This window comes from Lutra lutra, chromosome 5 (genome assembly GCF_902655055.1).
Source record: "Lutra lutra chromosome 5, mLutLut1.2, whole genome shotgun sequence".
Lineage (NCBI taxonomy): Eukaryota > Metazoa > Chordata > Mammalia > Carnivora > Mustelidae > Lutra > Lutra lutra.
In genome coordinates this window covers 65,312,842-65,340,613 of record NC_062282.1, presented here as the reverse complement: position 1 = coordinate 65,340,613, position 27,772 = coordinate 65,312,842, and the positions used below count along the sequence as shown (strand labels likewise).

General features: G+C 39.0%; 1 protein-coding gene across 1 annotated transcript in view; it reads right to left on the bottom strand.

The window, feature by feature from the left end:
- The window catches only part of SIMC1 (SUMO interacting motifs containing 1), a 71,049-nt gene that overhangs the window by 19,633 nt on the left and 23,644 nt on the right, over positions 1–27,772 (bottom strand). The window contains exons 2-6 of the mRNA XM_047729138.1: positions 24,632–26,038; positions 21,400–21,632; positions 20,588–20,657; positions 9,316–9,470; positions 892–1,044 (exon numbers count right to left, since the gene is read on the bottom strand). Of these exons, the coding sequence (XP_047585094.1) occupies positions 892–1,044; positions 9,316–9,470; positions 20,588–20,657; positions 21,400–21,632; positions 24,632–26,038 (2,018 nt within the window). The remainder of the gene's footprint in view (positions 1–891; positions 1,045–9,315; positions 9,471–20,587; positions 20,658–21,399; positions 21,633–24,631; positions 26,039–27,772) is intronic.

The window sequence follows — 27,772 nt, the reverse complement described above, 5'->3', positions numbered from 1 at the left end:
TTTTCTCCCATTGAAGGAACAGTGTCTGTTTCTCTCTTGGGTCTATATACTGAGGTTCTAGAGATAACCCAACTTTAGGGCCTCCCCCACTCTGTCAAGCAGATGCTTTATTGTTCTAAACATTCTCCTTTTACATATGAGATTGTCTCTTAAATTAGTTAAAACCAATAGACCTTATATGAAAATCAGTTTGGTGTAACTAGATTATAAAACAGTGCTGTGCATTTAGGCACAAATGCTGTATTTGAAATGCCAAGTGTGACTGGCTTTTAACAATATGACTGACATGGCATAGTAGGTTACTTGTGCAAGGACACAGGTCTGGATCCTACAATCCTGGCATCTCTCAAAAAATGCCAAAACCACTCTCAACCCCCAAAAGAAATGCTAGGAATCTCTTTTCAGTGTGGTCTAAAGTGATGGGACCTTCCCTGGTCTGAGCCATTGCTGTTATAATCTGTTAGAATCTGCAGGTTAAACTGCTATTCTTCTCCCAGGACTGGAGGAGAGACCCGAAGGTCCTTGAGGACTAGAGGCTGCTAGCACACCCACTGTCCGTGACTCCTCCTTTTCCATCAGTGGTCAGCTGAAGTGATGAGCAGCTGTGAGCTGGTACTGTCTCATGGAATCCCCCCTTTTTTTGTTTCACTTTAACTTTGTAAACTTACGTTCATTTTGTTAAGTCCTATTCATCTGAGAGGGAAAGCATCTGCTTGTTTAACTTTGGATTAGAATTGAGCCTGTAGCCAAACTAAGATAGTTTTTAGTAAGAACCAGCCTATGTTACAAGAGCTTGTTAATTTTGTGGAAACTTCTTTAAGGAATGCTGCTGTTCTCTAAAGCAATAAATCCCAACAGCCCTGGGAAGGAAAACTTGTGCCTGCCCCTTACAGCTGATTGGTGTTCTTTGTCAGGTTGGGCTGGGGAGAAGGATGGCTACTGCTGGCCTTTAAGACTCCTGTTCCTGAAGAGGTTTGATTCCCATTTGGGGGCTGAGTTAATCCGTCTTCAGTTACTACTTTGACCAGCCACTTGATGACATCCCTGCAACAGAAAAAAGATACAAAAAAAAGTTTAAGCTTCTGTCCTTTTTTAAAAAAATAAAATAAAATAGGGGCGCCTGGGTGGCTCAGTGGGTTAAGCCGCTGCCTTTGGCTCAGGTCATGATCTCAGGGTCCTGGGATCGAGTCCCGCATCGGGCTCTCTGCTCAGCAAGAAGCCTGCTTCCCTCTCTCTCTCTCTCTGCCTGCCTCTCCGTCTACTTGTGATCTCTCTCTCTGTCAAATAAATAAATAAATAATCTTAAAAAAAAAAAAAAATAAAATAAAATAAAATTTATTTATTTATTTGACAGAGAGACACAGAGAGAGAGGCAACACAAGAGGGGACAGAGGGAGAAGCAGGGTCCCCGCCAAGCAGGGAGCCTGATGTGGGGCTTGATCCCAGAACTCTGGGATCATGACCTGAGCCAAGGGCAGACACTTAACGACTGAGCCACCCAGGCGCCCCTTAAACTTCTGTCTTATTGTATGGTGCTCAAAACCACAGCCTTAACCTGGGCTCTGAGGCCCTTAGATTTCCCCAGAGGCAACAAAAAGGGTTCTGAGGTGATTTTCAATATTTAAACAGTCTAATGGAAACCCCACATTTAGTTGTAGTAAGGTTACAAAAGCTAAAGAAATTTCAACATTTTTCTGAGTTATTAACTGAAAGGTACCTCTGGGGTCAAAGAGTACTATCTGTGGCTTCCTGATTAGGAACATGCATTGAGTAGACAGTTAGACTGGATGACCACAGAGATCCTTCCTTGCTGGCTTTCTATGATTAGGTGTCATCTACTAATGCTAATAACTGAAGTTTACAGTATGTGCATTGGAGTCATACTTTATGCAGGGTGAAGACTCTAAGAGTTAGTAAGGTAAAAACATCTCATATAGTCAAAATTACTTTTGAAGATCATTTAGGTAGCCCAGGTAAAAATGGTGGATTTAATACACACTTCTAATTTTGTTCCTTCCTAAAATCCCACTGATTCTTTTAAAAATCCACAAGGAAGAAGAGAAAAGGAAGAGAGACAGTAACAGTGAAATTTTAGAAGATGGAATGGAAATGAAGTATAATCACAATAGAATATTACATAGTACTGAAAATGAGTATGCTACAGTGATAAGTAACAGTATGGACAAACCTTAGTACTCTATAATATAAAGTGAAAAATAAAAGTCCCAACAGATTACATATAGCATGATATCCTATAATATACAGTAGGAAGTAACTAAAATATAAACATATACTTTATAGGCACTTAGATATAATAAAACTACGTAAAAAATGGAAAGGAAATGATGAACATACAGAATGCTGATCACTTTGGATGCAGGAAGGTGCAAAAGTAGGTGATGGGGGATGGATGTGTGGTTAGATGCAGGTAATTGTCAAGGTCCCAGCCTCTAATTTGGAGGGTGGCTTAAGAGATGCTGATTACAAAACCAGGAGTGAGCAATTAACTAGATAAGGCAAGTATGTCATGTTTTAAGGATGATCTTTTTTTAATTTATTTGACAGACAGAGATCACAAGTAGGCAGAGAGGCAGGCAGAGAGAGAGAGGAGGAAGCAGGCTCCCCAATCAGCAGAGAGCCCGATGTGGGGCTCGATCCCAGGATCCTGGAATCATGACCTGAGCCGAAGGCAGAGGCTTTAACCCACTGAACCACTGGCGCCCCATGTTGTTTTGTTTTGTTTTGTTTTAAGAGAGGGAGAGAAATGGGATGGGGGCAGAAGGAGAGGGAGAGAAAGAATCTTAAGTGGGCTCCACGCCCAACACAGAGCCCGATGTGGGGCTCAATCTCACAACCCTGAAATCATGACCTAGCTGAAAATCAAGAATCAGATGCTTAACCGACCTTGCTACCCAGCTTCCCCTTTAAGGATCATTTTTATTTTTTAAGTTAACATATAATGTATTATTTGTTTCAGGGGTACAGGTCTGTGACTCATCAGTCTTACACAACACCCAGTGAGAGACAGCAAGAGAGGGAATATAAGCAGGGGAAGAGGGAGAGGGAGAAGCAGACTCCCTGCTTAGCAGGGAGCCTGATGTGGGGCTTCATGTGGGGCTTGATCCCAGGATCCTGGGATCATGACCTGAGCTAAAGGCAGATGTTTAACCGACAGAGCTACCCAAGTGTCCCTAAGGATGATTCTTAATCGAAGTCTGTAACTTTAGCAAAGGGATGGATTTTAACTGACTTAGCAGAATTGAGAAAGCTGAATCCTAAATCAGCAATAGAGAAGAGCAATTCTATTTAGTCCTATTTACCAAAAAAGAAAAAAGAAAAAAAAAGAATCTTCAATAAGCTGTGCAAATGGCAGTGCAAAGCTTCTTTGAAGGAGAATGAAAGGATATAAGGGAAAATAAGCATGGATGGTTTGTACGCTCTTTAAGAACATTTTAGACTCTACACTACAGGTTAACACTGTGGAGCAATAAAACAGAGGGTCTTTGGACTAGGACACCAGGCACAGCTGGGAAGCAAGGGCACCAAAGCAAAAGAGCAGCACGAAGTGAACACACACATGCTGAACACAGAGACCCTTGCTATTTCCCCACACTTATCTTCCAAAAACCTGGCATCCCAGTCTTTACCCTTTCTGTAGGAGACTGGACGTCTTCTCTGAAAAACCCATCCAGCCCAAGAGGAAAGACCTAGACACTGAAGGTATTTTCTAAGAAACGGGCAGTCAGTTCCACCTACAGGGAAGTACAGAAATGACAAGTCCTCCCATGTACTTGCAGCTTTCATCAGCGGTTGAGTCTGTCACCCTTAAACTTGGATAGACTACCAAGTTTTACCAGACATATATGGAAATGTTCTACTATGAGAGACAAAGACCAAAATAACCAATGCCAACTCTCCTCTCCCCCTAAAAAAGCAACTTGGGAGAAAGTAAGACTATGCAGAGAATAAACAAAAACAAAAGCCATCATTAGTATCATTGAAGATATGAGAACATATGGATCCATGAAAGAAGAAAGAAGAGAGTACTATTAATTAATTTTAAAAAGGAACATTTAGAGGCAAAGTAAAAAAAAAAAAAAAAAAAAGCCCTTGGAAATTAAAAACACAATAATGGAAATAAAAACTCTATTTTCAGGAATAAAGGATGTTTCTAGACTGAATGCCCAGAACAATGGATGAATTACAGACATACAACAAGCATACTGGGCAAAAAGATTCTAAAAATTTTCAGAGTTAAAAATTAGGGCATATACAAAAAATCAGTAATCAAAGTAACTTACGACTTTTTTTTTTTTTAAAGATTTTATTTATTTATTTGTCAGAGACAGAGGGAGAGAGAGTGAGCGAGCACAGGCAGACATAGAGGCAGGCAGAGGCAGAGGGAGAAGCAGGCTCCCTGCCGAGCAAGGAGCCCGATGTGGGACTCGATCCCAGGACGCAGGGATCATGACCTGAGCTGAAGGCAGCCGCTTAACCAACTGAGCCACCCAGGCGTCCCAACTTACGACTTCTTAACAGCAATTATGGAAGCTAGAAGAAAATCAAAGATTTCCTTCACTGTTCTGTAGAAAAACTATTTCCATCCTAAATATCTATACTGTCATCAATCAACATATGAGAAGATAAATATTTTCAGCCATATAAGATCTCAAAAATTTTACTTCCCACATCCATTTCTTTTTTTTTTTTTTTTTTTAATTTATTTGACAGAGAGAGATCACAAGTAGACGGAGAGGAAGGCAGAGAGAGAGAGAGAGAGGGAAGCAGGCTTCTTGCTGAGCAGAGAGCCCGATGTGGGACTCGATCCCAGGACCCTGAGATCATGACCTGAGCCGAAGGCAGCGGCTTAACCCACTGAGCCACCCAGGCGCCCCCACATCCATTTCTAAGAAGCTACTGGAGACTGGGGCACCTGGGTGGCTCAGGGGGTTAAGCCTCTGTCTTCAGCTCAGGTTATGATTTCAGGGTCCTGGGATTGAGCCCCGCATTGGGCTCTCTGCTCAGCAGGGAGCATGCTTCCCCCTTTCTCTCTCTGCCTACTTGTGAACTCTGTCAAATAAATAAATAAAATCTTAAAAAAAAAAAAAAGAAGCTACTGGAGACTGATCCATCAAAATGAGGGAGTAAACCAAGAAAGAGAAGATATAGGACAAACACACACAAAAGATGCAACTTTAGAAACAAGTAAAGGAAATTCTCACATTTATGATAAAAACTGGCAAAGAGGACAACCAATACAGACTGAAGGAGGTCTTTAAGAAGAAGATGACTACCCAGTGCAAATGTACATCTTTAGGGGAGATTTAGACCAAACAGAGAATTTGGGGTTGACTTCCAATATGCACAAAGAATACAGGGGAACTAAAAGTAAGGCAATTATTAACTCTAAGGAAACACAAAGGTATAAATGAAAGGAAAAGTAATCATAGTTTAGTACTTGGCTCAACTCTGACTAGCACACATAGTCCGGTAATAGAAACATTGAATATCGATCTGAAGAAAATTATGATATAAATCAATTAATAGTATGGGGGCTGGGAAATGTGTATGTCAGGGAGGAGGTAGGGAGGAAAATGAGCTAACTTCTTATCCTTCACGTAGAAAATCAACAAATAATAGCTAATAATGAAAAATAAAGAATTAGCAACACAAGCACGTTATTTAGTCATACAGAGGTAAATATCCAAAAAATCACTTAAACGAGTAAAGTGATTACCCTTGTGGGAAAGGAAAATGCAGGTGAAGGGACTTGGGAACTAGTGTATTTCTTAAATCTTATAGAACTAGTTTACTCTTTGTATGCACAGTTAAAAAAGAAAAGAAAGCCCCATATGAAAGGGTACTACAGGGACTGACTTGCTATCTCTCCCTCTTTTTAAAAACTACTATCTTTGAGATAAGAAATAACAAATGCTCGCGAGGTTGTGGAGAAAAAAGAATCCTCATGCACTGCTGGGAATGTAAATTGGTACAACCACTGGGGAAACAGAATGGAGGTTCCTCAAAATTTAAAAATAGACATACCATTATGATCTAGTAATCCCACTACTGGGTATTTAAAGAAAATGAAAACATGAATTCAAAAAGATACATACACCTGTTCTGTATGGATAGATGTTTTTGTGATTTCTCCCACATAACCGACCATCTGGACATGCATGTACACAGGCAGGCTAAGGAATGTTGTTTGTGAGACTTATGCTATGTGAATAGCCTTGGGAGCCTGGTTGTTTGACATACATTTTCTGGCCTCTGGGTCTGTTCTGGACACCAAGGGCTACAATTCTTGTCTCACATGCCCTCCTACTCTATGCTGGGTTGGCTTCCTGGAATGGAATCCTGGAGGGGAGGCAGACGCACAAAGCCCAGGTTCCTTGAAAATATAGAAATACGGTAACATGGAAATGCAGCTTGCTCCAAACCGCATGTAGGCAAACAAATATTTAACTTCAAACCCTGTTATTTACCCTATAAATATGGCCCTTATGGGAATGGTCAGTTAGAAGTCTCACCCGAGGGGAGGATGCTCTGCCCAGGATTCTCAGTCAGGACTTCAGCCTGGCTGTTTCCATGGGGCTTCCCCAGCTGATGAGGCTGGATGTTGTTAAGTACCTGATTTGATGTGACTTTGCCTTATTCTCATGTTTTGTCTATTATTACCTTCATCTATGCATAGGTCCATTTCCTTTTCTGTTTCTACTAGGCTTCTATAATAATAAAAATAATAATAATAATAATCTTTCTTTCCTTTTTGAGAAGGAAACATGGCTGCTGTGAATCTTTTGTTCAGAACAGCACCCCTATGTTCTATGTAGCATTATTTATAGTAGCTAAGACATGGAAGCAACTCAAGTGTCCATCAACAGATGAATGGATAAAGGAGAAAGAATGAGATCTTGCCATTTGTGAGAACATGGATGGACCAAGAGGGTATTACGCTAGATGAAGTAAGTCATAGAAATACAGATATCATTTGATTTCACTTATTTGCGGAATCTAGAAAACAAAAGAAAAAACCAGAAACAGACTCATAAATACAGAAAACAAATTGGTGGTTGCCAGAGCACCAGGGGTGGGAGGATGAGGAAAGCGGGTGGAGGGGGGTGAGGGCATACGGGCTACCAGTTATGGAATGAATGAGTCACATGGCTGAAAGGTACAGCATAGGGAATGTAATCAGTGATATTACAGCAATGTAGTGTGGTGACACATGATGGCCACACTGTGGTGACCAAAGCACAACATACAGACGTGTCCAATCAGTACGTTGTACACCTGAATCTAATACAACATGTATCAGCTATATTCCAATTAACAAAAACTCATCTTTGAGGTTTATGTACTATAAATTGCACACAGGTTTTTACTTGATAAGTTTTGATAAATATATGTATACATCTGTGTAACTACAACCTCAATCTAATATCCATCTCTTAGTGAATCAAAAACAAGTTTTTCTTCCATCTGAACAGATGATTATGCTCGTTGATAAAAAGCAAAATTGAGGATCTGGCTTGACTATGAAGCCACAAATGCCTATCTTTAAACCTTAAACCTAAGATCACACTCTGCATAGTGCAAGTAGAAACGAAAGCAACTGACATGACTGGGTCAAGTAGGTCTGTCCCTCGTCTTCCACTCAGTCCAGTGCCCATGCTCACAGAGCAGAATGGTTGCTAGAGTTGCTCTCATTAATTAAACTGTCATTTTTCCATTCAAAACACAACTATGCTATTCTGTGCTTTTTGTAGATTCTCTACTTACTGGTTTTCTATCCTACAATCATTAACATTTAAGCTACATAAAATGCCACGTCTCGGAAAATGAATACAGCCATGCAAACTAAGCAGGGAAGCTGGATGATGCTCAAAACAATATGAAGGTTCCTCCTTTTCTATTAAAGTAGTTATAATAGTTAATATCCTACATTGGCCCATAGAATACTATTTTTAACAAACATGCAAGAACATACGGGAACATAAACATGAATGGAAGAGTTTCAATGATGCTGGTAAAGGAAAGGATGCTGGTACTTTAGTCTGGTGAAAACTATTTCCAAAAAAAGCAAGAGTTGTAGTTTGCAGAGGAAAATTCCAGCCTGAGATCACCACCCCAGAAATCACATTTTCTCCCACTGATATAAGGATATGGTGTCTCCCTGCTCTGAAACTTCCAGAAGCTCTCTCTTGCCCTGATTCTACATGCTTCCCAGCTGCCATTTCGTCCTGGATTGTTAGCCACATGACCGATTACCATATATTACTTTTCAGAAACTAGTAGTGACAAATAAGTTATTTTGAGTTACTCAGGAATATGGAAATAAATCGAGGCTTATGAAAGCTGTGAGAAGTTTTGCATAGTTAACATCTCCCCTTGGGTCTCCTGAGGCTGTCTGGACAATTCTGAAATACACCAAAGAACATCTGATGGTCTTGAGAAAAACCACGAAGGCTGAGGTGCCTAACATAGAGCTGGTACAGAGAGATTTTTCTTTTAGGATCACCTATAGGTTTTGTTTTGTTTTGAAAAGATATTTACTTATTTATTTCACAGAGAGAGACACATACAATGAAAGAGGGAACAGAAGTAGGGGGAGAGGGAGAGGGAGAAGCAGGCTTCCTGCCGAGCAGAAAGCCCAATGCGGGACTCGATCCCAGGACCCCAGGATCATGACCTGAGCCAAAGGCAGCTGCTTAATGACTGAGCCGCCCAGGCACCCGATAGGATCATCTATAGTTTTTTTTTTTTTTTTTAAGATTTTATTTATTTATTTGACAGAGAGAGACACAGAGAGAGAGAGGGAACACAAGCAGGGGGGCTAGGGGAAGGAAAGCAGATTTCCCGTTGAGCAGGGAGCTCGAAGCGGGGTTCGATCCCAGGATGCTGGGATCATGATCTGAGCTGAAGGCAGATGCTTAATGACTGAGCCACCCAGGCGCCCCAGATCATCTATAGTTTTTTTTTTTTTTTAAAGATTTTTTTTTTATTTGACAGACAGATCATGAGTAGGCAGAGAAGCAGGCAGAGAGAGAGAGGAGGAGGAGGCAGGCTCCCCCCTGAGCAGAGAGCTCCATGCAGGACTCGATCCCAGGACCCTGAGATCATGACCTGAGCTGAAGGCAGAGGCTTTAACCATTGAGCCACCCAGGCGCCCCTCATCTATAGTTTTAATAGCTATCCCTGTTATACTATCAAGTGACTCTAGTCTCATCCCCGCAATGTTCTCGAGGCTTGAGTCGCTGCCCACCTATGCTCCCAACCTCTTGTCAGCCCCGGGGCTCAGACGCTGGTTACCTGACATTGTGGGGTTGCTTGTCGCAGGACAGCACGGTGCTTGCAATGGACTGCTGCAAGTGCTGTCGCTGCCTCCTCAGGATCTGCTGGAAGTCATCTTCCAGGGTCTGTACCACATAACGCAAAAAAAGGACTCGCCCAGGAAGATTCTGTCCCTGCAGGGGGAAAAAAAAGAGAAGTATTTCCTCTCCATTTCCTGATGACAGTGAGTATTGGGCTCTCATAAATATGAAGTCCAAGGGAAGGCCATGCGGCAACAAGTTTGTACCTAAAAGAAGTTCCTGAGATCAGGCAGTCCACATCATTAGAAAAAAGGGAAAATAGGGCAGTCTTGGGAGCCTGGAGCCTTAGGACTGTAGGCTTCCTAATTTTAAGAGACAGATAGCCATGAGAAGTCAGTCTCTCGGGGTGCCTGGGTGGCTCAGTGGGTTAAAGCCTCTGCCTTCAGCAGGGATCAGGTCATGATCCCAGGGTCCTGGGATCGAGCCCCGCATTGGGCTCTCTGCTCAGCAGGCAGCCTGCTTCCTCCTCTCTCTGCCTGCCTCTGCCTACTTGTGATCTCTGTCTATCAAATAAATATATAAAATCTTAAAAAAAAAAAAAAAAAGTCAGTGTCTCACTGAACTTGACTATCAGTCTCAGGATAAACCCCAAACTGTGGCTATCAGAACAGAGAGACAAAAACTAGTTCCTAAATGACCCTACTGGGCTGCTGATCAAGCAGTCAAGATGTCCATACCACTGCTAAAAACTTCTAGTAATGTGAGCTGATGCATATCTTCATTGTTCTAGCAAGTCTAAGTTGGGTTTTCTGTTACAGTGAAATGATCCTAACTGAGAAAGCCCAATTGATGTAGGTAAGAATGTGGGCTTTGATGGCACACAGACCTTACGTATTTATTTTTGCCTGACGTTTTTAACTCAGATCCACACCTTATTCAACTTGTCCTTCTTAGTCTCAGTGTCTCTGTGATTTACGTGGTGATAACCATAACCATACCAAAACCACTGTAAGGACCTGCGACACACCAGGCAGACATACACCATTTGTTGGTTTCCCTTTACTGGGAGACAAGTGCTGGGACCCAGGTCCATGAGCTCAGGCTTTGAAAATTCAAAGAACAAGGCCCTAAACCATTGCTGGACTCTTAAGAAGCTTTTCAAACACTACGGGATAGGTGCATACTCTGAGAATATATACTCAGGGACTAGGGTATGGTTTAGTTAGCAGGCATGGTAAGCACAAATAATTTTTTTCTTTTTAAAGAGGAGGTGGGGATGGATAACCTTGTCTTCCAAATGTGTGTATTTTTTCTCTTATCTTTATTAATTGGTGCAAATGATTTTTTTAAAATCAAGTACTTGTATGATGGAAGTCTTCCACTAACACCACTCACTCTCCACTACTGCTTGCCCCCCTGCAGTACCTTAGAGGGAAATTTTAAACTCTTTCTTCTGAAGTTAACCTAATCATCTCTAAAAAGACCCTCCTACACTGTTGGTGGGAATGTAAGCTGGTGCAGCCACTCTGGAAAACAGCATGGATGTTCTTCAAAAAGTTGAAAATAGAGCTACCCTATGACCCGCAATCGCACTACTGGGTATTTACCCTAAAGATACAAATGTAGTGATCCGAAGGGGCACGTGCACCCGAATGTTTATAGCAGCAATGACCACAGTAGCCAAACTGTGGAAAGAACCTAGATTTCCATCAACAGAAGAATGGATAAAGAAGAGGTGGTATGTATGTATTTTCATATACATATATATACACATACACACAATGGAATACTATGCAGCCACAAAACCCCCTGAAACCTTCCTATTTGCAACAATGTGGATGGAACTAGAGGGTATTATGCTAAGTGAAATAACTCAATCAGAGGGCGACAATTATCATATTATCTCACTGATTTGAGGAATTTGAGAAACAAGACAGGGAAGGGAGGGAAAAATGAAACAAGATGAAACCAGAGAGGTAGATAAACCATAAGAGACTCTTGGTCTCAGGAAACAAATTGAGGGTTGCTGGAGTGGAGAGGGGTGGAAGGGATGGGGTAGTGGGGTGATGGACATTGGGGAGGGTATGTGCTATGGTGAGTGCTGTGAATTGTGTTAAGACATGACTCATACTGAGCTGTTCCCCTGAAACAAATAATACATTATATGTTAATTTAAAAAGGGACAATGTCAAATAGAAAAAGAAAAAAAAGATGCTCTTATCACTATTTCTTGATTTATTAACTTTAGACATTACCTATTGGCTTCTGTTGTGCTAGATAAGGATTTAACTCACTATGTCACTTTCCTGCTTCTCTTCCTAAAATAACTATCTCAACTTATGTTCCAACATCTATAGATAGTATCTCTTGACTCCCCACTTGGGATAGAGATAAAGATGTTGTAGCAACCCTACTATTCTCAGAGATCCTATCCCTTTACATCCCCTAATCTTTATCTTCTACGCTTTTCTGTTTTCCACTGTCAAGGCTAATAAAATTCCTTTATGCCTTGTATATAAATTGATTCTAGTGTTTACAGTATGAATACTATGTTAAAATTATTTACTATGGCACAGGAGAGAGACTGCTGGCTATGCTTTTGAGAGAGAGAAACATCTGGGTTACAAGGCTCTTTATGTGGGGACTAGCAGTCTTCCATGGACTGATGATGGAAATCCATATAATGGTATACTAAGAAAATCATTCTTTTCTTCTGAAGCTTTTTGTTTTTCCCAAAGTTTCTTTCTTTGTTCTCTGTACACTGCCTACAGTGAACACTTTGCTCCTCAAGAATGGTGTTGAATCTTGAGAATACCTGTCTTTTCCAATTTTTTTCATTTTTAAAAAACTTTATTATAAAACCTCAAAAATTTACCCATTTTAAAAGTACAATTCAATGATTTGTTGTAAGTTTATTGAGTTTGGCAGCTACGAGCATCAATTTTTAGAACATCCTCATAGGGGTACCTGGGTGACTCAGTTGGTTAAGTGTCCAATTCTTGGTTTCAGCTTAGGTCATGATCTCATGGGTCATGAGATTGAGCCCCATGATGGGCTCCATACTCAGTGTGCAGTCTACTTGAAAATTCTCTCCCTCTGCCTCTCCCCATACTCATGAGTGCTCATTCATTCTAAAATAAATAAATGTTAAAAAAGAACATCTTCGTAACTGAAATAAGATCCCTCATGCCTGTTTACAGTTAATTCCCATTCCCACCTCTAGCCCCAAGTAAAAACACTCCTCTACTTTGGGCTCTATTGATTTGCCCTCCTGGACATTTCATATATGCAGAATTATACAGTTATGTGACCTTGTGTACGTGGCTTCCTTTTACTTAGTTTAATATTTATTTTGAGGTTTGCCCATGTCATAGCATGTATCAAGAGCTCATTTTTTAAAATTACTGAATAGTATTCCCATGTACAAATACAGCACATTTTGCTTACCCATTCAACTGTTGATGGACATTTGGCCAGTTTCCACTTTTTGGTTATCATGAATAATGCTGCTATGAACATTCACATGTTAGCCTTTATTAGACATATATTTTCATTTGGCGGGGGGTCAGTATCTGGAAGTGGAAGAGCTAGGTCATATGAAAAGCTTATGTTTAATTTTTTAAAGAAACTGCCAAACTGTTTTCTGAAGTGGCTGTACCATTTACATTCCCACCAGCAATTTACATGAGACTTCCTGTATCTCTACTGTCTTGGAAACATTTATTTCCTGTTTTCTTTGTAAATTTTTTTAAAATTGTGGTAAAAAACATGTAACAAAGTTTACTGTTATAACCATTTTTAAGTGTACAGTTTAGTATTGTTAAGCAAATTCACATAATTGTGCAACAGATCTCCAGAACTTTTCCATCTTGCAAGATGAAACTCTACACGCATTGAAAAATAACACGCAATTTCTCCCTTCCCCTAGACCCTGGTAACCAACATTCTATTTGCTTAAAAAAAATTTTTTTAAATTTAAGTAGGCTCCACGACCAGCGCAGAGCCCAACATGGGGCCCAACAAAGGGCTTGAATCCACAACCCAGAGTTCAAGACCTGAGGTGAAAGCAGCAGTTGGGACACCCAACCAAGTGAGCCACCCAGGTGCTCCCATTTCTTTTTTATATTAATATAAGTACTATAGACAGTTCAGGTACCTCAAATTATATACTTTTTGGAACTGGCTTATTTCACTTAGTATTTTGTCTTCATTATGCTACCATCCATGTTGTAGCATATGGGAGGATTTCCTTCCTGTTTAAAGCAAAATTATTGTTTCATCTTATCTGTATAAACCACATTTTGTTTACCTAGTCATCTGTTGATGGACACTTCAGTTACTTCCACTTCTATTGTGAATAATGCTGCTATAAACATGGGTGTGCAAATATCTCTTCAAGACCCTTCTTTCAATCCTTTTACATATATACCCCTGTGGAAATATATGAAGTGGGATTAATGGATTATATGGTAATTCTATTTTAATTTTTTGAAGAAATACTATATAATCTTCCACAGGGGCTATACTATTTTATAATCCTACCCACAGTGGGCAAGTGATCTAATTTCTCTACATCCTTGCCACTATTTTCATTAAAAATTTTTGTTTTAATGGTACGCTTTCTGATGGGTGTGAAATGATATCATCATAATTTTGATTTGCATTTCTCTGTGATTAGTAATGTTGAGCATCCTTTCACATGCTTATTGGCTATTTGTATATCATCTTTGGAAAAATGTCTATTCTAGTCCTTTGCCCATTTAAAAATCAGGTTAGTTTGCTGTTGAATTTTTCCTTTAACTCTGTCAGTTTTGTATTGAAATGTTTAAATGTTGTTGAGTTATAGGAGTTCTTTGTATATTCTGGATATTAATATCAGATGTGATTTTTAAAAAATATTTTATTTATTTGAGAGAGAGAGAGAGAGCGTGCGAGCACAAGCAGGGGCAGTAGCAGGCAGAGGGAGAGGGAGAAGTGGGTTCCCTGCTGAGCAAGGAGACTGATGTGGGCTCGATCCCAGAACCCTGAGATCATGACCCGAGCTGAAGGCAGATGCTTAACCAACTGAGCCACCCAGGCACCCCCAGATATGTGACTTTAAAATATTTTCTCCCATTCCATAGACTGCCTTTTCACTCCTGACTGTGTTCTCTGATGCACAGAAGTTTTAAACTTTGTGGGCTCGATCCCAGAACCCTGAGATCATGACCTGAGCTGAAGGCAGATGCTTAACTAACTGAGCCACCCAGGCACCCCCAGATAAGTGACTTTAAAATATTTTCTCCCATTCCATAGACTGTCTTTTCACTCCTGTGTTCTCTGATGCACAGAAGTTGTAAACTTTTAAATAGCTCCATTTGTCTATTTTTTTATTTGCTCATGTCTTTGGTGTCATACCAGAGAAAACAAAGCCAAATCCAATGTCATGAAGCTTTCTGCTATATTTTCTCCTAACAGTTTTATCATTTTTGGTCTGATGTCAGAGATCTTCATTCCCTTTAGAGTTAATTTTTGTATATGGTATTAGAGAAGGGTCCAACTTCATTCTTTTGCATATGGCTATCCAGTTTCCCCAAAACCATTTGTTGAGACTATCTGTTCTCCATTGAATGGTCTTGGCACCTTTGATAAATATCACTTGGCCATACTCACAAAAATTTTTAGGGGGGGGGTTTCTCCATTTTATTCCATATGTCTGTATGTCTGTCTTTACGAGAGTACCACACTATTTTGATGACTGTAGCTTTATATTTAAAATCAACAAGTATGAATAGTCCCATTTTGTTCTCCTTTTTCAAGGTTGTTTAGGCTACTCAGGGTCCTCTGAAATTCCATATAATTTAGGATAGATTTTTCTATTTCTGCAAAAAGTCCTGTTGGGATTTTGACAGGGACTGTGCTGATTCTGTGGATTACTTTGGGTACTACTGACATCTTAACAATATTAATTCTTTCAGTCTCTGAGCATGAGATATCTTATCATTTATTTATGTCTTCTTTATTTTCTTTCAGTAAAGTTTTATAGTTTTCAGTGTACAAATTGTTCATCTCTTTGGTTAGGTTCACCCCTAAGTCTGTTCTTGATACTTTAGTTAATAGAACTGTTTTCTTAACTTCCTTTTCAGATTGCTAGTATACAGAAATGCAATTGATTTGTGTGTCTTGATTTTGTATCCTGCAACTTTGCTGAATTTGTTTATTGGCTCTAACAATTTTTCTGTGTCGAATCTTTAGGGCTTTCTTCATATAAGATCATGTTGTCTATGAATAGAGATAATTCTGCTTCTTGCTTTTCAATTGGGATGTCTTTTATTTCCCTTCCTTGCCTAACTGCTTTGGTTAGAACTTCCAATACTATGTTGGATACATAGAGACAAAAGTAGGTATCCTTACCTTATTCCTAATCTTAGAGGAAGAGCTTCAATATTTCAACACTGAATATGATGTTTCCTGTGGGCCATATAGTACTTTTATGAGATAGTTTCCCTCTATTCCTAGTTTGTTGGGAGTTTTTATGATGAAATGTGTAGAATTCTGTCAAATGCATCTTTTGCCTCAACTGAGGTGATCATGTGGTTTTGTCCGTAATTGTTAATGTAGTATTTCATTGATTGATTTTTGTAGATTGAACCATCCTCGTATTCTCAGATAAATCCCACTTGATTATGATGTATAATCCATAGAATATGGTGTTCAATTTGGTTTATTAATATTTTGCTGGAGATTTTGCATCCATGTTCATAGGCATATTGGACTGCAGTTTTTTTCTAGTGTCTGTATATCTGGCTTTAATATCAGGGAGATTGCTGGTTTCATAGAATGAAGATACTTTATATGATATCTATCTTTTAAAATCTACTGGGACTTAATTAGTGGCCTAACACATGGTTTATCCTGGAATATGTCCCATGTGCACTAAGAAGAAGGAGCATGCTGTTATTGGTAGAATATTCTGCATATAACTGTTAGACCTGGTTGGTTTATTGCAGTGTTTATTTAATTTTTTCTCTTTCCTTACCTATCTTCTATTCTGGTTATTCTATTCATTAATATGAGTGGGGTATTGAAGTCTCCAATTATTATATAGAACTCTATATTTTCCCCTTCAATTCTGTCAGTTTTTGCTTCATATCTTGATTGTCTATCATTAGGTACATAAATATTTACGATTGTTATATCTTACAGCTGTATTAAATCTTTAATTAATACATAATGTACTCCTTTGTCTATTGCAACATTTTCTGATTTAAAGTTTATTTTGTCTCATATTAGTACAGCCACCTACTTGTCTGTTTTGGTTACTGTTTTCATGGAATATCTTTTCCCATTCTTTCACTTTCAACCTACTTATGTCTTTTGATGTAAAGTGAGTTTCTTGTAGAGAGCATGTAGTTGGATCATGTGTTTTTATCTATTCTGCTAATCTATGTCTTTTGACTGGAGAGTTTAATTCATTTACATTTACAGCAATTACTGATAAGGAAGGATGCACTTCTGTCATTGTGTTGTTTTCTAAATGCCTTATAGCTTTTTTGTTCCTTATTTCCTGCATCATTGTCTTTTGTCTTAGTTGATATTTTTATAGTAAACGTTTTAAATTCTTTTGTCATTTTCTTTTGTGTATTTCTATAGCTGTTGTCTTTGTGGTTACCATCATGACTGCCTTTAATATTCTGATGCTCTAATTTGAATTCATACAAGTTTAACTTCAGTAACATAAAAACTGTTCCTTTATAGGTCTGTCACCCTTTTAGTTGTTGATGTCACATAATTATATCTTCATACAAACAAATTAGTAATTCTTTTAAATGATTATCTTAAATTATGTAGAAAGCAAAATGTGGAGTTTCAAAGTTTTAGTAATACTAGCTTTTAGACTAATAATTATGAAACTTGAATTAGTCACTTAACCATATACAAAACCAAATGCTATAAAATGTTGTTATAATAATAGGAGTTTTTATAATTGCCCATATATTTACCTTTACTGACATCTTTATTTCTTCATATGGCTTCAAGTTACTATGAGTGTTTCATTTTACTCTGCAGGACACCCTTTAGGCTTTCTTGCTGGACATGGCTGGTGGAAATGAACTCCCTCAGCTTTTGTTTATCTGGGGATGTCTTTATTTCTGTTTCATTTTTGAAAAATAATTTTGTTGAATAAAGCAATCTTGGTTGAGTTTTATTCTTTAGCACTTGGACTGTATCAGTCTACTACCTTCTGGCTTCTGAAACTTCTGATGAGAAATCTGCTGATTATCTTATTGAGATCCTGTATGGGATGTGTTGCTTCTCTCCTGCTCTCCCTCATTTTTGAAGGATAGCTTTGCTGGATATAGTATTTTTGGCTAATAGCTTTTTTTTTTTCTTCAGCACTTTGAATATATCATTCTATTGCCTTCTGCTTGCAAGGTTCTGCTGAGAATCTTCCGAGAATCTTATGCAAGCTCTCTTGTATATGGTAAGTCACTTTTCTCTTGCTGTTTTCAAGAGTCTGTCTTTAACTTTTGACACTTTGATTGTAACATGTCTCGGTGTGAGTCTCTGGTTTAACCTCACTGGAATTGAGCTTCATGAAATTGTATGTCTATTTCTTTCCTCAGATTTGGGAAGTTGAGGGTCACTCTTTTTTCAAATAAGCTCTCTGCTTCTTTCTCTCTTCTCTTCAGACTCCCATAATGCATATATGGTCCACTTAATGATGTCCCATAGTCCCTTAGGCTCTCTTCAATTTTCTTCATTTTGTTTTCTTTTTGTTCCTCTGTCTCAATGATTTCAAATGACCTTACTTCAAGTTCACTGACTGTTTTCTTCTGCCTGTCAAGTCTGCTGTTGAATCCCTCTAGTGAATTTTTTAGTTCAGTTATTATACTTTCCAACTCCAGAGTATTTTTGATTCTAATAGTTTTTTAATATTCTCATTTTGTTCATGCATCATTTTCATGCTCCAGTTAGTTGTCTATCCCTGTTCTCTTTTAGCTCCTTGTGCATTTTTTAAAAAGATTTATTTATTTATTTTAGAGAGTGAGAGTGTGTGCACACGTGTGCATGCGTGAGAAGGAGGGAAGTGCAAGAGCAGAGGGAGAGAAAGAATCCCAAGCCAACTCTGTGCTGAGCACAGAGCCTGTTGCAGGGCTTGATCCCATGACAACTTGAGCCAAAATCAAGAGTTGAACGCTTAACTGACTGAGCTACCCTGGCGCCCCTCCTTGTACATTTTTGAGATAGTTTAAAAACATTCTTTGTGAGGGAGTTGAGAGATCTGTGTTACTTTATGGTTGGTTTCTGGAGTTTTATTCTGTTCCTCTGACTGGGACATAATTTCCAGTTTCTTCATATGCCTTGTAATCTTTAGTTGAGGCTTAAGCATTTGGAAAAAACAAACACCCTTCTCAGTCTATTCACTGAGTTCATGCAGGGTGAGATCTTCACCAATTAGCCTGAATAAAGGTTCTGGATTTTCTCAGAACTTTCCTGGAGATATGTTTTCACTGGGCTTGTATCTGTGCTTTTATCTGTCTTAATTTCCTAAATGGCTTGCCTTTGTTTCTTCTCAGGAATGCCGCCTCTTGCTCCCCTGGTACTTGCCTGTGGAACTACAAAATCCCTGAAGCTCTAACATGTGGCAGTGCTCACCTCTCTTTTCAGCAGCTTTCAAATTATACCACTATTCCCATCAGTGATTTGAGTCATGAGAGACAAAAACTATCCGTTGGGCAGCTTCCTAACAAGCCAGGGCACTGGACTCAAAGTCCACTCTTTTGTTTCCACCCTGAGGGAGGAGCTGGGGTGTGTGAGGTTTCCTACCAGTTGCACCATGCTATAGTGTGTAGAGGAGGGGCATGGACACACAAAATAACCCTGATTTCCTACTCTTTTCATTGAGTCCTTTATTGATTATGCATTTTCTTGGGTACTAGAGATTCTCAATTATCTCCAGAGTTTTCACAGAAGTATACTGGTCCATATATTTTTCTTAATTTGGCATTTCCATTGGAGAATAGCAGCCTGGAGCAACTTTGTCTTGGTGATCTTGGTGATGTTTCCCAGATAATTCTTGAGGTCCCACGTTACTTTGTTCTAATCTGGACTGAATGCTCTCTAGGTCTACTATCAACATAATTTTAGGAGAGAGCTCGTGTTCTCTGGATCCTGTGCCTCCCTCTTTATTACTCCTCCATTCTCATTCTTTTGATGCATACCTTTAGGTAACCAAAGAAATGGGGCGTGGGGGTATTTTTTCAAGTTCCTACATGTCTTTATGTTACACTCACACTTGAATAATAGTTTGGTTGAGTTTAGAATTCTAAGTTGAAAGTAATTTGTTCCATCCAAGTGCTTTGGGTGAGCAGACAGAAAGCTGGCAATTAAGTTTAAGGATCCCTAGAAATCAGAATGCAGGAGTTTTTCTGGAATACCAACTCTATACTAGGTGCCTTCGTTTATGACAAATGGTTCATTCAGTGTTTTTGATCCTCTGACTTTCCCCCTGAAATTAAGTAGCCTGATGACTGAAATTTCTGTACTCAAGAATGGAGAGGTTGTCAGTTCTATCTACAAACTTTTAACAAAGTTTAACAAAGTTTAACAAAGTTATGGCCTATCTCTGAATTCAACCCTCTTATATATATCGTGTTTCTGAGTTGAAAACTCTCTGCTCTAAAGGGTAGATTTCCTCACTCCTTGGCTGCATGTATTATAGCCTGTGGCTTTCTCTGCCTAGCTTCACCAGTGACAATCTTACATTTCCTTTAGTTCTTTTAGTTTTCTTTCAGATCTGTTGCCCTTCCCCTTATCTTCATTGCCATGGATTTATATCTTTATCTATTCCTTTACTATTCTTTTTAATGGAATCTTAAGAACTGGAGGGATAAGTGAATGTACTTAATTTTGAATTAGAAGACAGCATATAGGGGCGCCTGGGTGGCTCAGTGGGTTAAGCTGCTGCCTTCGGCTCAGGTCATGATCTCGGGGTCCTGGGATCGAGTCCCGTGTCAGGCTCTCTGCTCAGCAGGGAGCCTGCTTCCCTCTCTCTCTCTCTCTGCCTGCCTCTCTGTCTACTTGTGATCTCTCTCTGTCAAATAAATAAATAAAATATTAAAAAAAAAAAAAAGAAGACAGCATATACCATTTTAATAGGGATTTTTTGGTGGGGATGGGAGTACAAGGAGGGAATAAGGTCAAAGACTTTACTACTAGATTTGCCATCACTTCTGTTTCTAATTAAGACTTGTGCAGAAGACACACCTTCATAATTATTACGTTACCTCTTCCTCCATGACATAAGTGAGCAGCTTCCAGTCCCACTCCACTGTCTTGGCATTAGCTGGATGTAGCCTGAAAGTCAAATGACACCAATTAGAATTCTGGAGAGTTCAGTGGAAGAGGGGATAGGATGTGGAAGATGACAGAAACAAGAAACCTCCTTTTATTCTCACTACTCTTGCCCTTCCTTTGACATGATACCATGTCACCTGAGGGTAGTGGAACTTTCACTAACCACTTCTCTTTTGGAAGGCACTAGTAACCCAATTTTGCCTTGAAGAAATCAATACTTTATTACTCTAGCCCATTAGCTTTATCTACTAGGATCCTATGATGAAGCCTATGAAGCATATTTAGCCAATCATGATATTCTATCCTTCAGTTCACAGTGATTGGTTTAAAAAAAGAGCTCATGTCCTATGTTATGGCAAATAAAGCCTACAAGACTCAACTTCAGAAATCTTGTGTGATTATAAAGGAAGTGGACTCTCTGTCTCATAAAAGCTAGAAGCTGAAAAGACTACTAAGTAGATCCTGAAAAGGAGAGCAAAGCAGGGCTGAAAAATGGATCCTGGTAAAAATTTTGAACTGAATTAAATCTTATTCCTAGGTTTCTAGTAACATGAATAATCAAATTCTCTGTTATCCGCTGTTGAAGCTAGTTTGGATTGGGTTTCCTGTCACTTGCAACCCAAATAACACTGACATACTAAGTCACACTCTTGAATGGTTAGCTGAGTCAAGCTTAGGCAAGAGAAAGCTGTGCCCTGAGTCCAGGTTCCCTAGGAGAGTCACCAACATCTAAGGTTCATACTGTTGAATTTTCATGAGAAGCATATAGGCCTCCTTTAGGACATCCACGGTCTCGGAGCCACTGAGCAGGATTTTCTGGATGATGTGAGCCACAATTTCTCTGGGTGGGTAATGCTGGGGTGACACAAAGTCCATCAAAAACTGCACAGTCCCCAGGGGAAAATTTTCTTCAATGGTGTTTGTTACCATTCTTAGTCTTCGATGAGGAATGGGTTCTAATTTTTGACCCTTACTCTGTAGAGATAAAAAGAAAGAAATTAGGATAGGTTTCTACAGATATAAAAACAAAAGGTTCTGAAACAGGTTGAAGACAGCAAAATTTTCTATGCATTTGAAATATTCATAATTTAAAAAGAAAAAGACTGAAAAGCCTTATCTAAAAAACTTTTAAGGACATGGGAAAATACTTAATATTAAGTTAAAAAATAAGAATTTGAAGTTGTACATATAATATGATTGCATCTGTGCTAAAATATAGCATAGAAAAGAAAGTACAAAAGAGTCAAGAGCTAGCCTAAGTTGATTTCGGAGCGAGGGTGAGAAGATAGTTAGGGGTAGTTATGATACTATATCAGATACTGAAATAGAGAGTGAAGAAAGGTGTTTTAAATATGTTTTATTGTTAAAAAAGAATCTCATTTAGTTGATTTACTGTCAACAGTAAATGTTAAGTTACTTCCCCTACACCCCCTAAAAGTAAGTATCTAAAAAGATTGGTAAAGAATATGTGAAAAGTGGTTTTCTATTTTCTGGGTGGTGGGTGGAATAATGACTTTCCTTTATATGCTTTTTTGCATTTTTCCATAATAGATACATATTAGTTTCATAATCAGAGGAAAAAAGTTAAAAAGTTTTTTGATATTGGAATATAATAACAATTAAGAATAATTTTTGAAAAAAAAAAAGAATAATTTTTGAACATCTGACTTACCCTCACTTAAATTCTAACAACCTAATAAATACATATTATTATTCCTATTTTATAGATAAGGAAAGAGATTTAGAGAGTAACCATTTGGCATGTAGCAAATGGCAGAACCTGATTTCACATATGGGGTGATATAACCCCAGATCTACCCTCTAAATTCACACTTCCTTTTAAACAATAAAATAAAATAACTATATTTTTGTTAAAAATCCCCATTATTAAAATATTTAAAATGCTTATGTGTAAAAAGGCAACTTAGCAGGAAATACACCAAAATTATTAACAATAATAAATGCTGACTGATAGCACAATAAGTAATTATTTGTTTTAAAATGTTTTATATTAAATAAGCATTATTTTTTTAAATCTGAGAATAAGTATTAAATTTAAAACATCAACTAAAGATTTGACAGCTTATATATAACAGTAAAACAGTGATGGCTAGAACTGTCCATTCAGAAAATCTGCAGAAGTCCAGTGAGCTTTCCTTATGTCTCAAATCACCTGAAGGTAACCCTGATCTCACTGACCAAAGACCAATACTGTATCTGGCAGGTAATGAAAATTAAGAGCCAGAGAAGAGAAAAACAAAAAAATCTTACTTTGGTGACTATTTTACTTGTGAGGCACTTTACCTATATTTGAACTTTTTCATTTCTTGCCTACAAATGGGGACATCTACAAATAGATAAAAGTTTACAAAATCTTTTGATGCCCATATACTTAAGGGGCACGAATACTTATAAAACATTTCTTTAGGCCTTGAAAGGCGACTTTGTGTTTTATGTGTTTTTGGTTTTGTTTCTGTTTTTTTTAAAGACTTTATTTACTTGACAGAGAAAGACAGCGAAAGAGAGAATGCAAGCAGGGTGAGTGGAGAGGGAGAAGCAGGCTTCCGGAGAAGCAGGGACCCCAATTCAGGGATTGATCCCAGGACCCCCAGATTATGACCTGAGCCAAAGGCAAACACTTAATGACTGAGCCACCCAGGCGACCCTGTGCTTTATGTGTTTACTTTTAAGTCAAACAACTTTATGATATGCTCATTATGACTTATTTTAGAGCTTAACCAAGACTCAGAAGATTTAGAGGCAATTAATGGTATGTGGCAGCATGGGGACTGGCTAAGAAGTTCTGGGCGAAAATGACCTAGTGAAGAAGTACTTATTAAAAGCCCAAAAGAAATCGTGGGAGAGACAGAAAAGATTTACAGGTGAATGCTAGATGGCCAGGGTTCTTTAAAGTAAGAAACTGAGACAAAAAAAATCCCTTTTGTTTGGCCTAACTGCCATCTTTTTACCTAAGCTATGTTTACATAGAAAGGGAATGTGGTATCCCCATTTACATCTACTGGTGGCTTCTCTAGTTGTGCAGCACCTACAAAGCACTACAGCCTTGACTAGGGAAACACTACCTCTCTCAAATCCCCCAAATGCTCTTTATAATGTCCTGATGTATCACCAGGCATACCCACAGGAAAAAAGAGAATGAGCTAGTGGCTGGGGAGAGTCATTCAGAAGAAGACCTAAAACATATCAGAAGATGTAACAACAATAAAAATGAGAGAAAAAAATTCACTCTTCAAGGCCAAATCGACGTGAATGCCTGATACATACTATGCCGGATTGCTGACTGCTCCAAGAATGCACCTTTTGAATTCTTGTCCTACCTCAAGCCAGTCTTCTTAATGTTGACAATAAGGTTATGAATAATGAAAAAAATAGCTTCATATTGTAGGACTCAGCCACAATTTTTTTCCTTACATCTGCTAAGACAAGCATCTGGTTTAGTTCTCATAACTAAATAAAGACCAATGCATTCCCGTTAAAATCTTAAAATTGAATTTCCTCCTCCAAATCAGAAAGTAATGATTTTGGAGGCACCGAAGTATCCAGAGTATCACTATCTCTGTAATATGGGAGTGGTAATAAGGGCATCAGGAAGGGGAAGGCAGAGGAATTGAAGAGAAGTAATTGATGAAGGCCTAGAAGGAGCCAGACACTCTAATAGGCACTTTATATATGTTATGTCATTTAATCATCCTGTGATGTGTGTTCTTATCTCCATTTTACATCTAAGAAAGCTAGGGCTCAGAAAGGTATAGTGACTTCTACAGTGCCAGTTGCTACCTGAAATTTGAACCCAGGTCTGACTCTACACTAGATGATTCCACAAGAGGAAAGATAAAAGTTTCAAATTTATCCTGGGCCTGTTCTCTCATGCATGGACTCCTTACAGCATAATGACTTCATGCAAGGCCTATACAGAGGACACCTAATTTCTTGGGGAAGATATGTTAGCTCACCTCTCTTGTGTCTTTATCTGGTATTAGTGTCTGGAAGAAGAGGTGATGCACTGGAGGTCGTAAGAAGTACTTCAGTCTATGCAGGCATGGTCTGTTGTATAACCCACCTTGTGGTGTTCGTGCTTGTACCTGGGCAGACCCGGGGTTAGCAGGCTCTGACAGTGATCTCTCTTTTCTGCCTGGAGTTTCCGTGATGGGGAGCCAAGGAACTTTCTGTAAGGAAGTTTCAGTCTGTGGAGATTGTGGGCTAGGAGAGAACCTTGGTGAGGATGGAGCTGAGACTTCCATAGGAGTGTCATGGTTCTGTATATCATTTTGGAGAGAGTAAGACCTGTCTTGTGGTAAGTGAGGCAAGTCTCCAAGTGAGTGTGGCATGTCTCCTGGCAAGCATGGCATGTCTCCAGGTGAATGGACCATATCTCCTGGGAAGTCTGGGACTTCTCCAGGGGAATGCGGCACACTTTCTGGTGACTGTGGCACATCTTCTGGTGACTGTGGCATGTCTGCTAATGACTGTGGCATGTGTCTTGGTGACTGTGGCACATCAAATGATGACTGTGGCTCATTTTGTAAATGTGCCACATTTTGTGGATAAGGTATGCTTTGCACTGGGCCTGGTACATCTTGAGGTAGGCCCCGAGAGTCTTGAGGTGGGCACAGTGAGGCTTGAGGTGGGTCAGGTGAGTGCTGAGGTTGCCACGATGAGTCTGGAGGTGGGCTTGGCACATTCTGCTGGCATGGCCTATCTCGAGAAGGGCATGGAACTTCTTGAGGCAGGTGAGTCAAAGCTTGTACTTGGCACTGCACGGTTTGTGATGGGCATGACAAAGCTCGTGGTGGGCATGAGGAGGCTCGTGGTGGACATGGTGAGGCTCGCAATGGGCACGGCAAGATTCGCAGTGGGCATGGCAAAGCTTGAGATGGGCAAGGCACATCTTGCTGTGGGCATGGCAAGGGTGCTTTCTGATTGCTTGCTGGGGAGAGGGAGCAAATATCTGAAGATAGCTGTAGGCTTGCCAAGAAGCCAAGGTCACCTTTGAATGATGTTGAGCTACAATTTGGCTCTGCTGGATAAACAGAGTCCCCACTGATGGATGTAGGGAGTTGTGGACCTTCAAATGTGGTTTCTTCCAAAAGGTCCAAATCCACAGGATCGCTATTAATGATTCTCCGTGCTGTAGGCCAAGAGCTTCTGTCTACCCGCCCTTCTGTCACCTCTTTGCTGGAGAGGCTGGCACATGTCTGAAGACTGGCTGGCTCTTTCTGGGAAGGAGCAACAGGTTCTAGAGTCAAGTCAAGAGTGGCGATAGGTCTGTTTTCTTCCTCAGTTCTTGTCAGGTCAATCACACAGAGTCCATTGCGATCCTTTGCCCTTGGTCTGGTTTCTCTAGTTAAGTCAATGAAGTCCTGTTAAAGGATTGTGAGAATATAAGAGGTCAAGTATGCTTTGCTTTATCTAAGAAGATTTACATCTGAGATTTTAAGGATAATCATATTTTACCTTTTCAATTCATTGATAATTTATACATTTTATATAACATAAGCATTAATTTATTTCCTTTGGTCGAAATTTTGCTACTGTCAATTTCTATACCTTCCTAAATTATCCAAGTGCCACATGCATATAATTGAGGGCATAGTGGGAAATTTTCTCTGATCCAAAGTAAACAGGGGAGAAGTTGGGAAGATTTCAACCTTAAGTCACAAGGGAAAAAGCAACCTTTGTTTTGAAAACCAAATACACAGGATAATTTGCAACAGGGACTAAAGAAGGAGGTAAGCTAACATAAGAGAAATCTACTATGTACTAAGAACATACTGCGTGTTTTCATCTTTAATTTTCGTAATATTCCTACCAGGTAGGCATTATAATCTCCATTACACAGATGGGGAAAAGAGATCAGAGGGGTTAGGTCATTACCTAAGGATTATATAATTAAGTCACAAAGACAGACATTCAAATCCAGGTCTGTATCCTTCTTTCTCTGTATAATTTCATTCAACATATAACCAGTCAGATATATAGAATAGTACAATAACTGTTGCAAAAACCAACAGGTAAGTCTGAATCCTAACTAGGTTAATTACTGGAAAACCTCCTATCTTTACCTCCATTCCTTGCCAAAATGATTAAGCAGTTCATAAATCCTGATGATGCCAGCCAACAGTACTATAACCAATCTCTATGCCACAAGCCTGGAAAAAATATTATACTCCCTTTCATTCTCAAAATTGTCTCAGTGTGGATGACAAATAATATCACCCTAATTACTGATCAGTCTCATCGACAAATATGAATGTAAATATCCTTCATAAAGTATTAGCAAATTGATTCCAGTATTTTAAAAAAAAGAGCTCCATTTCTGATCAGAAGGGCTAGCTAGATACTCTGATTACCAACCGAATAAAAGCTAGAATTGATATATAAATGTAAAAACATAGGAGGAGATATAACAAGAAAAAAACAACCAAAAAAAAGCCAATATAGCTATATTAATATCAGACAAATTAGATTTCAATGAAAACAGCATTACTAGAGATAAAGAGGCCACTGTACAATAAGACTTAGTTCATCAAGATATATTAATTTCAAAACTGTAAGCCTAGGGGCGCCTGGGTGACTCATTTGGTTAAGTGTCTGCCTTCTGCTCAGGTCATAAACCCAGGGTCCTGTGTAGGGCTCTCTGTTCAGCAGGAAACCTGCTTCTCCCTCTCCCTCTGCCTGTTATTCCTCCTGCTCATGCTCACTCTCTCTCTCTCTGGCAAATCGATCAATCAATCAATCTTTAAAACTGTATGCCTAATAACATGATCTTCATAAAACAAAAATAGATACAGATACAAGGAGAAAAAGGAATATCCATAGTCATTGTGAGAAATTTTTACATGTCTTTCTTGATTGCTAGATCATGCAAATAAAAAAATTATTATGGATACAGAAGATTTGAACACATTTAACAAGCTTCATCTACAGGACTCAGATAGTTATTCATAATTACATCAAACATTTATAAAATTTACCAGATACCAGGAGTCAAAGTACATCTTAATCAGTATCAAAAGATGATCACTCAGATCATAATACTATTAAGTTAGGAAGTAATACAAAAAAGTAACTAGGACAAACTCCATATTGCAAAT